This window comes from Rattus rattus, chromosome 1, assembly GCF_011064425.1.
Source record: "Rattus rattus isolate New Zealand chromosome 1, Rrattus_CSIRO_v1, whole genome shotgun sequence".
NCBI lineage: Eukaryota > Metazoa > Chordata > Mammalia > Rodentia > Muridae > Rattus > Rattus rattus.
Genome location: NC_046154.1, coordinates 241,057,571 through 241,073,308, shown reverse-complemented (window position 1 = coordinate 241,073,308; position 15,738 = coordinate 241,057,571). Strand labels below are relative to the sequence as shown.

The following is a 15,738-nucleotide window of genomic DNA, read 5'->3' as shown; positions in this document are numbered from 1 at the left end:
ATAGCTCAGACCTCTGCATCCCCAAGAAACTGACCCTTTTAAGAGTCTGCAGTGATGTTAGTTCTTACTAACCTGACAAGCTGTGTGCTTTGGCAATTTCCTTCACCTTGCTGAGTAAGCTTCACCCAATGAACACAACAAAGTTCCAGTATTTAACTGTGTAGTAGATACAGTTACAAGCATGCTGAGTCTATCTGAATTTAATGCTTTAATATAACTGTGAGATCTACTCCTCCACTCTCCACAAGAGCCCTGGTTATAAACTTCTCATCCACTTAATCTCAGTCAAAAGACCTAGTAGTGATGGGTTCTATGGTCATCTCTTAATGGGAGCTTCCAGGTTGTCTCGGAGGTGACTGGTGCTGCTGGCACACCGGTCTGGGGCTACTGTGGAGCTGTCTGCCCTGCCATGCCTCTCATCTGTAACAGCTTGGTACAACTAGAGCTTCCAGTAGTGGCTGAAAGCAGAGGCTATGGTCTGCAAGGAAGCGTGTTAGAGGCACAAGTGGGCAGAGGTGTCCTTTAAAGTTCAGGAAATTGACTTCTTAATCTACATGAGGTCAGGCCAGAAACTTGCTTCTAAGGAGCATGGGTGGGAGCATCAAGAGAAGCCCCTCTCCCCCAAATTAGTAGGGTAATCTGCATCCAGCCTGGAGCCCACCAGATATGGAAGACAGACAGGCTCTCTGGCCCCATATGTAGAAGCAGAAGAGGGACCATGAATGGGATGGGGCAGCTCCTTGGGTAGAGAGGATCTAGGGAGGGGTTTGAAGTACTGAAGGCCCACTGAGGACTGCTTGTTACTTCATCCCTTCCATTTGACTCCCTGAGACCTGGTCCATTGTCTGTCAGAAGGTTGCGGATGGAGGGGAATCATTTTATCAGCAAGGAGAGTAGGGTTTGTGGTGCTGCCACTTCCACCCACTTTCTTGTTAAGAAAGGGAGAGACAGCTCTGGAGAGTGGCTTGCCAGAGGCCACCTTGTGTTTGCTCTAGGAGACAGTGTCACAGTCTGTACCTTACTGTCTCAGACTGACAGATGTCTGGGTGGTGGTGATAAAGTCATTGCCTGTTCTATATACAAGGAACCATACTATGGGCTTCCCAGCCAGTACCCCATCTAACACCTCAACAATTGTGAGAAGCATCACGTTCACAGGCTCACATGGAAACAGTGAGGTAGAGCTGGTAGTGCTGGGTGTCACAGCACATCCCGTTTTGGCTTTGTTGGAGGAAGTGAACATTTTTGGCTCACCGTTTCCAGGTTCTGAGCCTGTGTGTTTGGTCATCGTACTTCCTGTGCGATGGCCAGAACTCCACACCAGCCATCTAGGCCTCAGGGATGTGCTTGTACTGTGGTGAGCTGGAAGTCAATGGAATGTTCTGAGGACTTTGGTTCATCTTGTTCAGCCCTGATCCGTCCTGCTGGAGACATGGAGAGACAGAGTAAGAGCAGACATTGTACCTCAGCGGTGGCTAAGAGTCTAACGCCCCACATTGCTTCTAATCACTGTGTCCTCTTGTCCCAGGGTAATAGGAGCCATGAAACTGTCCCCTGAGGCCCTGGTTATTCAGTTGTCTGTGTGGGCCGAGCAGAGAGCTGTAACTGACAGCCCTGGGGCCCACCTATGCAGTGAGGGCTGAGCCCCACAAGCCTCTCCCTGATTAGGGCCTGGTGACTTGCCTTCTTTGCTCTCTATGCCTTCCTGCTCAATGTATGATTAGCAAAGTAATTATCTCTTCTCAGAGTTAAGGCTGAGTGTGGACCCAGTAAAAGTGGGAGGCTAATTCCAGCTGCCTCTTTCTGGTTACCAAACCAGTCAGTAGCATAGTTTCCTCATTTGTTTAAGTGACTTTGTATTTTAGAGAAGATAATGTTGCTGGAGCTCTAATATCACGGAACATATCCCACTCTCTACTGTGACTTTCCTTAGATTTTCATTGTGGTAAAATACACAGAACAGTTGACATATTCACCATTTTTAGTGTGCAATTTGGTGGCAATAAATACATAGCTTTAAAAAGTCCATGTTTCCTCTCCCCAAGGCCCTCTTACTACCATTTCACCTTCTTTGACAGAGTTTGTTTTTTTTAAGCATCTTGTGAAAATGGGGCCACATAGCAGCTTCATTTTGGTAATGTCATAGCGTGGTAAAAATGGTGCTACTTGTCTACTATGAGGTTCAGACAGTTGCCCTGGGATTTCTCTGTTCTCTGATGAGTCTTCAGGTACCTGTACTATCAACTCATTGTTTCTGCTGATGGATACTGAGACCATGACTGCATCTATAGGGTGGCCCCCCATTGGTCCAAGCCTGGCTAGGACTCTCCCCCATAGATTTTTCTATAGTTCCAGATCTAGGGACCCCCCTCTCCATAAGACTGCACTGGGGCTTGCCTGTACCATACCTGTTTGGTCTCTCTGGCCAACCGCATGGTTTATACCTACTCCATTGTTCTCTTGTTTGGTCTTTGGAAGGGAGGAGGTGATGTGAGGCTTAAAATGTCTCTGCCTTCTTGACGACCATTCAGTGTCTTCATCCACTTTCTATTCTGCTAATCTCATGGGAGTTGGCTTGAGGAGCCCAGCTGTTTAGCCGTGCCTACCTGAAGGCAGTCTGTGCTGCTACCATGGGGAACAGCCCCTACTTTGGCATTTCCAATGAACCTAGATGACTCTTCCTTTTTTCCATGGTCTTAAGGGTGTAAGATTTTTACGCAATTTTTCAAGCAGTAGAAACATACGCCTCAATGCTCAGTGCTAACCAGAAAAGACTCTCCCACCAAGAAGAGGGATAACCCCTCTCTGGAGATAGCTGGACTGCTGGAGCAAGTGGTATGGACCTTATCTTTCCCTGCCTATGTCACCTTGGGGTATCTCCTTGTCTGAGGTGAGCACTGTTCTAGCTCATATTGATGCATGGCCCTTTGTAAAGGGCCTCTGGATCCCTTAGTACTTTAGCTGTCGGCTGCTACCCTGCAGTGCTTCAGGAAGAACAGAAGATCAGTTTGATCTGGTCCTGCTGGGGCAGCTGTCCTTAGAGGATAATGGCTCTGTCTCTAGGTTTGATGAGCCAGAGTTGTGGTAGTGTTTGAGAGATTTGAACTTAAGTCCTTTAACTACAATTCTGGAATTTAGGATTATTAAAACTGGTAGTCGCCTTTGAGATGGTCCAGTCCTGCCCTTCTGCTCCAGATGTCTAAGCCACTGGATGCCTATCGGTTCCAGGGCTTCCTCACTAGGTCTCACACAGTGTAACCTATCTTTGCAAAGAGGTTTGTCTGAAGAGGCCCAGAGGCACTATTGAGAAAGTTCTCCTGAAAACAAAATAGTCCAGGAAGTTGTAAAGTCAAAAGGGTTTACTTCTGAGCACAGAGCACCTTCTGGAAACTGCTCTGTGCATTCCCCAAATGGCCATATATGAGTCTCTTGCCATCCAGCTAAGGGCAATGCCCTGCCCTCCCTGTGGTAACATCTAAGATATAACTCTAGGGAAATCACATGGTGATGAGATGGGCATTGAAGCTGACTCAGCTCCTACATCCAGATACAGAGTCTCCTCTGCAAGTAGTTTGGGGAGGGACTCAGATCTACTCTGTCACTTCTGGATCCAGGCCGGTTGGCTTCCATTTACTGGGAGGTCTTCAGTGTCTAATAGTAGTTCTCAACTTTCCTAATGCTGCCACCCTGTAATATAGTTTCTAATGTTGTGGTGACCCCCAACTAGAGGATTATTTTTGTTGCTACTTCACAATTATAATTTTGCTACTGATACGAGCCATAATGTAACTATTTGATATGCAATGTCAAAGTGGTTCTGAACCACAGGTTGAGAAACACTGGTCTAATGCCTTCTCCCTAGGCTCTGCTTGTTTAAATGGCTTCATCTGATTTTGTTTCCATGGGAATATGTTAGTGTACTCAGGGCATTCTGGAAAATGAACAGATGTTCCTTCCCTTCAGGGCCTCCTGGAGGGTAGAGAGCCAGACAGAGTGGCTGACCTCAGTAACTCCCAAGCTTGGTTCCTACTTCTTGTACCTTGTCTCACTGGAGCAAGCTTGGCTGGGCGTTGTTTCTTTTCCCTTCTGTTGCAAACCCATCTGCTCATGGGATATGCAAACAAGCAGCCATCTTGGACTAAGTTCTTTCCTTACACCTTTGTTTCCTGTCTTCCTTCCCCAGTTAATTCATTCTAGAGAGGGCAGAACTCTCACAGAAAGTTATGAGTTCTTAATTCCCCATTTCCTGTCCTTTCCCTTTCCTGGTCCCACTTTTCAGCAAGCTCCTGGGATTCAGAAACTCCACTGGCAGATGGCATGGATACACATCTGGGTGCATGTGACAGGCCAGCTGCCTGCTCCGGGGTTTCCTAGCAACATCCCCTGGAACCGTAAAGGAAAACCATCTAGGCTGAGGTTTGGAGTTGTGCAAATGTATCTACGCCAGGTCGGGATCTGTCAGACTGACCCAGGTAGACCTTCACCTGGCAATAGTAAGGACATGTTGCCATGGACAGAAGTCCTTAGTTGCATGTTTCCTTTCCCAAAGCTTAGTTCTAATCCGTGAAACCTATGCAGGGGGCAGGGTGTATCACTACCATGGAGGGCGTGGGAAGCCTCCCATCCATGTCCCTTGATCCTATGTACAGACCACAGTGCTTCTCCACTGGATTTTGGATAGATTGGTCACCCCTTTTTCTTTTGCCTGTCTGAGGAACATTCTTCTCCTGTCTGCCTTCTTTGGAGACTCTGGGTCTTCAATATGGCCCTAGATGTTTTTTTTATGACCAAGGCTGACACAAAGCCACAACAATGGGTTCTCTTCTCTGTTTTGATCCTTAGCTTCTCTTCTCTGTTTTGGTGGAATGGTGACACAAAAGGTGGTGGTCACTTAGGTCATTGCAGTCTCATCTCCCAGTATCTCCTGTGGTGTGACTTGCTGGCCTGCGAAAGTGGTGGTCCATGCCATTAGCTGTTGTAGAATCTTGGAGAGTAACATCCTCTAGCATCTGCCCAGGGCCTTCAGGAAAGGGTTAGATTATGGTGGGTACAGCAGCTGGTGTCTAGAGCCTTGGATTATCCAGCCAGGGACTTAAGCCATTCTGTCTCCACAGTAATCACCTCTCCAACAGTTGCCATAACAACCAACATGGAGAGAGGTAACTGCATGAAAAGCACTTCTGGGTCTTAGCTGCGGTAGCAGCCTGAGGAGAGACAAACTTGCCTTTACTCCTGTTCTGGTTAGCATTAACTGTCTACTTGGTATGACTCAGAATTATTTGGGTAGAAAATGTCATTGCCAGGATCATATTGCCCTAGGAGCATGTCTTTGGGGCATTGTCTTGATGGTTAATTGATGTAGGAGAGTACATGGTGGCACCATTCCCTAGGCAGGTTGGTGAATTGCCTAAGAAAACTAGCTGAGTGCAAACCTGTCTGCCAGCAGGCAAGCAGCATCTTCTGTGTTTCTCACCATACTCTGGCTGTAAGCTAAGGTTCTGAATTGAGGAAAGCCTTGTGTGGAATAGCAGAAAGGCCTGCCTTCAAATTTCTGTCTTGACTTCCTTCAATGATAGACCGTAATGTGGAATTGTAAGCTGAAATAGACCCTTTCTTCCCTAAGAAGCTCTTGTCAGAGGTTTTGTCACAGCAGAAAAGTCAGTTATGCATCTCCCCCCGCCCCCACAAGCCAGTCTGAGTGGTATGAGTGCTGAGGACGCTCTCTGCCTGGTTGTATTTCCACTCTTCTTGCTATCACTGCTGATCAAGCTCCTAGGTTGGGGATATGCTCTTCCTTTTTAGAGATGAGGCCCAGAAGGCTTATGGAGCGGTACAAGGATTTGAAGGGTAGTATCCACAGAGAGGCTGGCTTGGCCTATTTTTAGATGGAGCCATGTGGGTTAGCCCCAAGACAATAAAGAATGTAGCCCCACAAGACCATTGTTCCTGTGGTGGCTTCAGGGACAGCAGATGACCCACGTCCCACGGGGCTGGGCTGCTGCTCCTGTCTTATGGATTTTTCCAGTGCTTGCTCTGTGCAGGAAAGAGGTGCCAGGCCTGAAGGGAAGGGGGGAGGGAGACAGGGCCGGGCTTTGTGTCCCAGGGGACTTATTTTGGGGTAATAAGGCATATGGTTCAGGAGACTCCTGTGCTGGGGGTTCAAGAAGCTGGGCATCTCTGCCTGTGCTTGCCCGTACCTACCTATGCTTGACTGTGTTTTCTGGTGTCTGTCTGTGCCTGCCTGCGCCCATGCCAATGTTGGTCTGCGCTTGCTGTATCAGCACTCCCTTTTGGAGACTACTGCAGGTTCAAATTCATATTCCAGAGAGTCGGGAGGGCTCTGGGCTTGCTCGCTTCAGAAGTATTCAGGGTTAGGACCCCCTGCATCTCTCTGGCCTGCTTGGATCAGGGCCAGCTCTTGAGTTTATGTGCTCATTTGTGTTTAAGACAGTATGTAGCCCAAGCGGTCCTCAAACTCTATATCCCACCGCCTTACCTTCCTCAGTGCTGGGATTGAAGATGTACACAGCCATAACCACCTAAGGCGAGGCCTTGGTGAGATGCCACACTGGGTACTAGGCATGCAGATTATTTTTGTTGCTACTTCACAATTAAAATTTTGCTCTATTATGAGCCATAATGTAACTATTTGATATGCAATGCTATTCTAGGAGATCTGTGTGTACCATGTTATTCGTACATCCATGTTTATTGCTGTGCTTGTACATCCATGTACATTGCTGTACTAGTTCCAACCCGCTCTACTACTACGAACATGTGTTCTGCTATTTTTGCCACAGGCATGCGCACTGGTGTGCAAGTACACCCATTTGCACTGCTGTATGTGCACAAATATCTGTTTGTGCTGCAATAGTGCCCCAGCCAGGGAATCCCTGTTCACATGGGCTTTACTGCCTTATTCTGACCACCTCAAGTCTTGCAGAATGGAGACCGCTCTTGTGACAGGTTAGGGTGACTTTTCCAGAACACAGCTCCTGAGTGGGTGGCCCTCCCCATCCCTTTTTCTCTCACATTACACTGTGGGTGCCACCTTTGTCTCTTGTCTCACACCTCGTGAGACATATGGATCCTAGATTCTGGAAGGACGTTTTTGGCACCTGATATTTTCTGTGCCTCTGTGTCACCTGCGTGGCTCTGACTACTGGTTGTGGCTGGAGGTGTCACACAGCCCTTCAGGGTTTTTGCAAGAGCTGAAGGATCTGGAGAGAACTGGCCCAGCCACAGGGAAGGCCTCAGTGTCCCTAGCAGACCTGAGGAGGGCAGCCAAGGGCCAACCACATCAGAGGACGAAGCTATTGCTCTTAGATGAGGAAATTACTCTTGGAATGTGTATATCTTGGGTTCTCAGAAGCCTAGAGTGACAGCAAAGAGGACAGGCACCATGGGACAAAGGCAGGGTCATAGAGGATCACAGAAGCTCACAACCATCTACATGGGAGGTTCATATGACATTGTCAGGGAAAATCAGTCTGCAGGGAGCTAAGGGCTCAGAACTGAGGTATGGCCTGTCTTTTTGAGAGTAGAAGAAAGAGAGGCATGGTCTTTGCTCTCATAAGAGTGCATGGGGGTGGGGTTGACTGGATTACTGAGAACTGGCTTCAGAGTGGAGCAGGAAAGAGAAGGAATTTAAGGAGACCATTGCAGGTTTTCTGTTCAATCCAGACTGGGAAGTTGTTGGCCTACTACACTGACAGTCCCAGGAGGTGGATGCCATGCTGAGACTGATTCCTCCTTTCTGCCCTTATCATCCCTGGGCTGGTGGTTCAATTCAGGCAAATGGTTGCCTATTGGTAATATGATGGCTGCTAATTAAACTTTGCTAGGTCAGGCACAGCCCACTTCCACAGTGAATGAGGTTACCTTTGGTTGGTATTGCCTAGTAGTGCACGGCATTTGAGAAGTGTGTTAGCATTTTCAAAAAAAAGTAGGGGTTGGGGATTTAGCTCAGCGATAGAGCACTTGCCTAGCAAGCGCAAGGCCCTGGGTTTGGTCCCCAGCTCCGAAAAAAAGAAAGAAAAAAAAAAAGAGAAGTGCAATGTGGCAATTGGCTTCAGTCTGTGACAGGCTCAAGGGAGCCAGTGTTTGTGTATGTGTGTGTGTCTCTTAGTCACTGTTCTATTGTTGTAAAGAGATACCATTACCAAAGTAAACCATTTAATTGCAACTTGCTTACAGTTTCAGTTATATCATGGCAAGGAGCATGGCGGCATAAATGGTGGTGGAGCAGTAGCTGAGATCTATATCTTGATCCAGAGGCTGAGGTAGGGGGTGCTGAAAGAAAGGTGAACACTGGGCTAGGTACGGGCTTCTGAAAACCTCAAAGCCCACTCCCAGTGACATACTTCTTCCAATGAGGTCACATCTCCTAGTTCTAGTCCTGTCAGAGTTCCCTTCTCTGCTGACTGAGCATTCAAATATATGAGCCTGGGGGGGGGCATTTTTATTCAAGTCATCACATTGTGTGTTCCCAAAGGAAACTGAGGTTGTTCTTTGAAATGGGGAGTAACTTCTAGGAAGCCTCAAATAAGAAAATACCTATCACTCATGGGATAAGTGAGACACAGGAACAAGAAATCAGGAAGCTCTAGCCAGATACAGACAACAGAGTACTTTGCAGGGAGTGTAACTGAGGCCACTTGTCCCTGGACTGTAGCATTTAACCTGCCAGGCTCCTGTCTTCTACCTCCTGACACAGCTTCGCTCTCCTTACCCTTTCCTGTTCCCCTTCCCCCCTCTCTCTTTCTTTTTCTGCTCCCTGCCCTCTCTCCTTCTTCCCCTCTCTCTTCCTTTTTCCCTTTCTCCCTCCCTTTCTCCCCCTCTCCCCTCACATTTCCTTCCCCTCCCCTTTCCTCCCCTTCCCTTCTCGTTCCTTTCCTTTCTCCTCTGGTCTCAGACATCTGCTGTTACCAGTGCAGAGCTATGGGGACCAAAGGACGTATGCCCTTGGGTATCCTCAGAACACAGTTGGGAGCATGGCAGATGCCCATAGTCAGTGAGTCAGCCACACTGACACTGTGAATTCCACGTGATGAGCTTCTATCTGTGGTCTCTCCTCAGGAGCAGGACATTGAGACCCTACATGGCTCCCTGCATGTCACTCTGTGTGGAACCCCCAAGGGCAACCGTCCTGTCATCCTCACGTATCACGACATCGGCATGAACCGTGAGTTTGGGGAGCTGGAATACTTGGGGAGGGCTGGAGGAAGTCAGCAGCTCTTTCTGTTTTGGGGACTTCTTGGTTCCAGCCTCAGCCTGGGAAAACCTGAAAAATACTCTGCTGTTAGCACTGGATGCTCTAGGGACCCTTCTGCTGCTCTTCTGCTGTCTAAGAAGTATTACAATTAAATTATCCTGCAGACAAGACCTGCTACAACCCTCTCTTCAACTCTGAGGATATGCAAGAGATCACACAACATTTTGCGGTCTGCCATGTGGATGCCCCTGGCCAACAGGATGGTGCCCCTTCCTTCCCAGTGGGGTAAGAGCAGAGGCCTTCACCCTACGAACAGGTGGGGTGCAGGTAGGGGAAGAAATGCCAATCTGGGTTAAAAAAAATTATCCATGGTAAAAGACAAGATTTATGATTTCTAAGCTGGGCACAGTGATGCATACCTGAATCCCAGAACTTGAGAAACTGAAGCAAGAGAATCACTAGTTTGAGATCAGCTTCAGGTCGTAACAAAATCATCTCAAAGTTTTTAGAAAAGAAAAGAAGAGAAAGAAAGACAAATCCAAGGCAATATATTTTATTTCAACAATTATTTTTATGGCTGATGTGTGTGTGTAACAATATTTACTTTTAAACTTCTTTTGTGTGTGTGTGCGTGTGTGTGTGTGAGAGAGAGAGAGAGAAAGACAGAGAGAGACAGAGAGAGACAGAGACAGAGACAGAGACAGAGAAACAGAGAGAAGGAGACAGAGAGACAGAAAGAGACAGAGCAGAGAGAGAGAGAGTACGAGCACATGTGCACACATTTATGTATACACATGTTTTTAGGGATGTGGGTGCATGTGCACCTATGTGCATTTATGTATAGAGACCCAAGGTTGACTTGTGGAATCACCCCAACCACTCTTCTACTCTGTTCATTGAGGCAGGTTCTCTTAATGAACCCAGCGCTCACTGATACGTTTAGTCTCACTAGCTCGTTTGCTTTAGGGGTTTCCTATCTCCATCTTCTGTGGCTGGAATTGTAGGGAGACCACCATGCCTGTGCAGCATTTACACAGGTTCTCAGAATCCAAACCCTGCTCCTCACTGTTCCTGTGGCAGGAGCTTTAACCACTGAACCACCTCCCCAGCCCGATTTAACTGTCCTTAAAAGTACATCGTGACATTGTTTGCAAGTGTGCCCTCTTCCTTTAGGACTTCTAGCTCCAGCTGATACTGTGTCCAGGAAACCCAGACTCCACATCCCAGCTAGGCTGGCTTTGAGACAGTATTGTGCCTCAGCTATTCAGGACAAGGCTGGGAATAGCCTTGCCAAGATGAGCTAGCCAGTAGAGGAAACCCAGAAAGTGGGGGAAAAAAGGGGGGAAGAGAGGGACAGGATTGCTGCTGTGCATCCTCAGGGACAAATGTCATTTTCACTTAAGGAAATGGCATCCCTCAACAGCCACTGTTCTTCGGCTGGAGTTATTAGCTTCCTCTTGGTGAAGTCGCTGAGGCATGGAGGAGGCTTCAGAGCTAATGAAAGGCCACACAGTAGGGATGGAGAGTTGGGCTCCAACTCTGGTTTGCCTATGGGAGGGAGGCTTCTGTCTCTGGGCAAATCAGGGCTCCTTGTCCAGGTTATTCACTCTGCTGTGCATCTCACAGAGTCTGTGCAGCTGGGGGGGTTGGGCTCGCTAATTCTTACAATGTCTCATGCAGGGAATCTCCTCCAACACTCAGTGCTGGACGGATGCAGGAACAGCCCTTTCCTGGGTTTACAGGCTTTCCATCGTGTCCCCACGACCATTGACAGACAGATATACTCTTTTATTACCCATCTCAGTTCTTAATTATTAACTTTTATCATTAAAGAAGAGAAGGGACATCTGGCCCCTCGGGACAGGCCCAGATGTAAAGAGCTTGATCAACAGTGGGGTACAGTTAACCATTAACCAGCTGAGAGAACCAGGGCTCTCTCTACTAAGTCACCTTGAAACTCCACTTAGTCTGAGAGATTGGGGGTGGGGGGTGTCATGCAGAGGCTCTTACTCACTGTGCTCCTAGACCTTGCCTCCCCTAGACAACTATGCAGAGACTATTTGTAGATTAAGATGTGAGGTGTGTGTACCCAAGTTTACCTGGTGGCTTCAGTGTGCCTAAGGTAGAGCACTGTTGGAACAGGATGCGGCTTCTCCCTGCCCTCTGGGGTAGGGCCTGGGTGACACCTCTTGTTACAGAGCTATCAAAGCAGGATTGGGGATCAATGGCTGTCTTCTCCTCTTTAGAATCTTCTTCCTGCTTAGGAATCAACCACTCTGTTTATTTGTTTATTGTATACTTAGTTCCAGGAAACTAACAGGAAACTGACGCCTTCATAGTTAGGTGGCTTTTCCATTATTGTACTTGAGATGCTCTGGCTCCAAGCTGAGGTGTGACCACTCCCAAAGGAGTCACATGTCTTTGCCTCTCGTTTCTCCTAAAGGAGCCTTCAGTTAAGTAAAGTCACACCATTCAGGTTCCCCCCAGCTCTTTCAGTGTCCTCCACATAGCTCTGTTTAGGGTCCATTTCCCCACTGGGCTCTGTCTCAGCATCACTTCCTCTAGGGAACCTTTCCTGACCAATTAAACAGAGTGGATCCCTTGCTTCTGTGTCCTCCCAGCCTATCACTGTCCCTTCTCAGCTCAGAGGAAGCTACAGTGTTCGGGTGGGGTGTGCTTACACAGTGGATGCCGAGGGGTGGGGTTGTAGTGTCTGTGTGTGGAAGGGCCAGCTGGTACCTGGGCTTTCAGAATATGCTGGTGTGGGTGATTTGCTTCCCCCAGGGTCTGGGTTCTCAAGATCTGCCTCCCCATATACCCCGCAGGTACATGTATCCCTCAATGGATCAGTTGGCTGAAATGCTTCCTGGAGTCCTTCACAAGTTTGGGTAAGAGCAAGGGACCCTCTCTCCCAAGGTTGTCAGGAAAGGGTAGCTGCTGGCCTGACTACTAAAGTTCAGGTTGGAGTTCTCAGACAGGTCCAGAAAGGAACTTGTCACAGCTTGTATCCACTGTCTCCCCAGCTCAACATCCCACTCTGTCCTGTGACTGTGGCCTTGCTTCGTGAGTGGCCCCAAAACACATTCTGTCTTTGCCTCCTGATCCTATGGGATATTCTGGAGTAGTATTCCCTGGGAACTTGACTTCTCTTTCCAGACTCTCGTTCTGCCCTTGCAAGCTCCCTATGGAACATTCTGGAATAGTGTTCCCTGGGAACTTGGCTTTTCTTTCCAGACTCTCATTCTGCCCTTGCAAGCTCCCCTTTCTCATTCACTTCAGCCTCTCCTAGGGTTAAACACTATGGTTCTGGCTTGATTTGTTCTCATTCCAAGTTTCAGAATCCAGAATAAAGCTTGGAAGTATAGTGAGGCAACTTCTTTATGGGCCTTCATGTAGATGCTAGATGTTTCAGAGCCTGGCCTGGCCATAGTCAGTGGAAAGGGAGCAAGAGGATGAGGCTTCTAAGGTCACAGCTCTGAACCTGGAGGGCACATCATGGCAGTCTGCCTTTCATAGCATGGGCAAGCTTGTCAGCATCTTCAGCAATGACATCCAAGGGGTGGAGCTCTTGGGAGCAAGTGAGGGGAGTTTATAGTAATATACAGAGGCATTATCACATTGCCCTTTGGTGACCTGAATCTTCATTTGGTTTCCAGGCTTAAGAGTGTCATTGGCATGGGGACAGGAGCTGGTGCCTACATCCTGACCCGCTTCGCAGTAAGTTCTTTGGCAGTTTGTAAGATTACATTAAAAATTACTTAGGGGCTGGGGACCTAACTAAGTGGGAAAGAATGTGCTGTGCAAGCATTGAGAGTTGAGGGCTAGAATTTGGATCCCCAGAACCCATGTAAAAGACCGGCATAGCTGCAGGTGCCTGTGACCTCAGCATTGCAGTGGTGTGGAGACAGAGGCATCTAGAGAAGTGTCTGGCAAGCCAGCCTAGCCTAAAAGTTAGTTTCCTATTTGATGAGAGACCCTGTCTCAAGGGAACACAGTGGAGAGTAACAGAGATAAATACCTTTGCCTTGCCCTGGCTTTTGCATAGATGTTTTGGGCATGTATACTTGCACAGTCAAGTATGCAACACACACACACACACACACACACACACACACACACACACACACTTTGAAAAGCATCAAAAACAACAACAACAATAACAACAACAACAACAAGCCTAAACAGAAGAAAGAACAAAGCTGTACTTTCCTTTCCCAAGTGAGAGCCACTGGGACCATTTGTGACATATACCCCATACTAACAGCTTTGGGTTTTTTTTAGTGCTGAAATGCCATATATAGGACTTTTGCTCACTGGTCTTGTTCCATGAACCAGAAATGTGAATGGCTTCTGACTCAAAGAATCCTCTGATCCTGCACTGTTTTATCTCTGGGTTTTGTGACTCGGGTCATCTGGAATCCAGAATTAAGTCTAAATGAGAATCAGACATGTCCTAATATGACAGTGACCACTCCTAGCACTGTGGGTGTCCTTCTTGTCTTTACCAGTTATCTTAAAGTGGCTTATGCCCTTCAGCCCAAGATATTTTGATGCTTAGTAAGTGTAGCACCTTAAGGGTATTCAGGCTTACTGTCAAAGTACAAATCAACCTGGGCATCAGTCTCAACTAGATGCTAGAAGTCTTAGAGTTCTAAATACACAGGGATTTCACATAATAGAGCTACAGGGCATTTCTGTGCCCTTCTCACTTAGTTATGGCTTGGCTGATACATAATGGGCACATGGGGAAGCCAAAGCTCTGTGAAGTGAGGGGACATGCAAGTGCATTCTTTCTTTCTCTATGGCTTCTTCCTCTCGAGTTCTTGAGGACCTAATCCAAGAACCTCAGTTCTGCACTGACTATGCAGGAAACCATTAACATCTGCTCTAGGTCCCATTGTTGTTGGCTTAAAGCCCTCAGTATATATCATGTTATGTCTCTGATTACAGCTCAACAACCCTGAGATGGTGGAGGGCCTTGTGCTCATGAATGTGAATCCCTGTGCTGAAGGCTGGATGGACTGGGCTGCCTCCAAGGTAAGGCTGGACAGGACAGGTTGACAGGGTCCCAGTCTCTACTCAGGGTAGTGTCTTCTTAGATCTCCTCTTCTGCTTTCCTTACTGTCCAAGAGAGCACCCTTCCTCAGCCCTGTTTAAGCTAACAACCACTTGCTGCTCTAGAGGTCTTAGTGGTTTGGCCCTAACTGCTGTCCCAAGGGATCTTGTTGAACTTGATTTTTTTTTAAGTGAAGATTGCTTTCTTTTTTTCTGTAAAAATCCCCGTCATATACCAAGGATAGGGAGAAACGTCTGATCTAAGCTACACAGGCTGGTGTGACTTGTCTCTCACTGGGATAATATTTTTCTTAGTTTGGGCAGCTGTTGGGGAAAGGGGCATGGGCTGAACCCGCCTCTTCCTGTCTGCTAGATGCTGTTTTTTTCCTAAATCCTTGATAGAGTTTGGGAGCCCTGTCTCTCCCTGTAGGGCAGCCTGGAATGAAGGATCTTGCCTGGCTTTTATTTTATTTTCCAGCTGAGAAAGGGACATTCCATTTGGGCCCAGTTGGCTGCTGGTCCACTCTTCTAAGCCAAACAGGGAGGGCTGGGGCATAGGCCTCCAGCTGAGAGATAGGCTGTGGTTTTAATGATTTCCCCATGTGCAGTCCCTCTGGCCTGAAAAGACAGCCTGCATATCTAGGGCTGTTGGTGCGCCTAGAATGAGTGTCAGAGCCTATGATGCCTGGTGACTTACGGGATCCTTACTATGGGAGCCTTAGTATGGCCTGATGACATGGTTCCTAATACCTCAGTTAGCCACCCACCCCCACCCCTGGTACTCCACAGCTGCAAGTGGCCACTGGGTCACTCCAGAAACCCAGGTCAAGGGTTCATTTCCCTTACCCGTCTCTACTCAAGTGGAGCTACCTGTGCTATCAGCTTTATATCTATTGAGCACCTACAGTGTCCATGTGCATTTATACAGCTCCTGTTGTATACCTAGTGGCTTAGATTTTATGTCATGATCTGAACATTTATTGAATACTACTATGCTTCCATGTCCTGCTGTACACAGTTTCTTTGGAGGGGGTGTGGGAAGTCATTAGTGAATTCAGAGATCTCATAGGAATTCATAGGTCAGAGGCTGGCTGGAGGGGAAAATCTGGGGGTTGATGTAGAAGGGGCAGCCAGGGCTGAATGGACCCCACCTGTGGATACAAAGGTGACCATGTGTGGGGGTGATGAGGCCTTTGTGATGAGGATTTTGAGCATTGGGAGCAGGGAAAGCTTGGCCTAGCTGGGTGGTGGCTCCTCCCATTTGCTGGATGTGTCTTCCATGTGGACTTTGATGGGAAGGGACTGGATAGAAAGCCAGACGGACCTGGCCTTGGGCTGTAGGTCTAGGGAGCCTGGAGACAAGAGCTGAACTGCTACACAGCTGATCTGTGATATCCAAGATGTCTGCGCTCACTAACTTTTGCTGTGGAAAGGCTTATTCGGTCTCCTCCGTTCAGAGGATTTGGTTA

General features: G+C 47.8%; 1 protein-coding gene across 1 annotated transcript in view; it reads left to right on the top strand.

Moving 5' to 3' along the window:
- Positions 1-15,738, top strand: part of Ndrg1 (N-myc downstream regulated 1) — a 41,456-nt gene that overhangs the window by 13,282 nt on the left and 12,436 nt on the right. Inside the window, exons 4-8 of the mRNA XM_032916310.1 lie at positions 9,079-9,184; positions 9,379-9,499; positions 12,040-12,102; positions 12,871-12,931; positions 14,165-14,251. Of these exons, the coding sequence (XP_032772201.1) occupies positions 9,079-9,184; positions 9,379-9,499; positions 12,040-12,102; positions 12,871-12,931; positions 14,165-14,251 (438 nt within the window). The remainder of the gene's footprint in view (positions 1-9,078; positions 9,185-9,378; positions 9,500-12,039; positions 12,103-12,870; positions 12,932-14,164; positions 14,252-15,738) is intronic.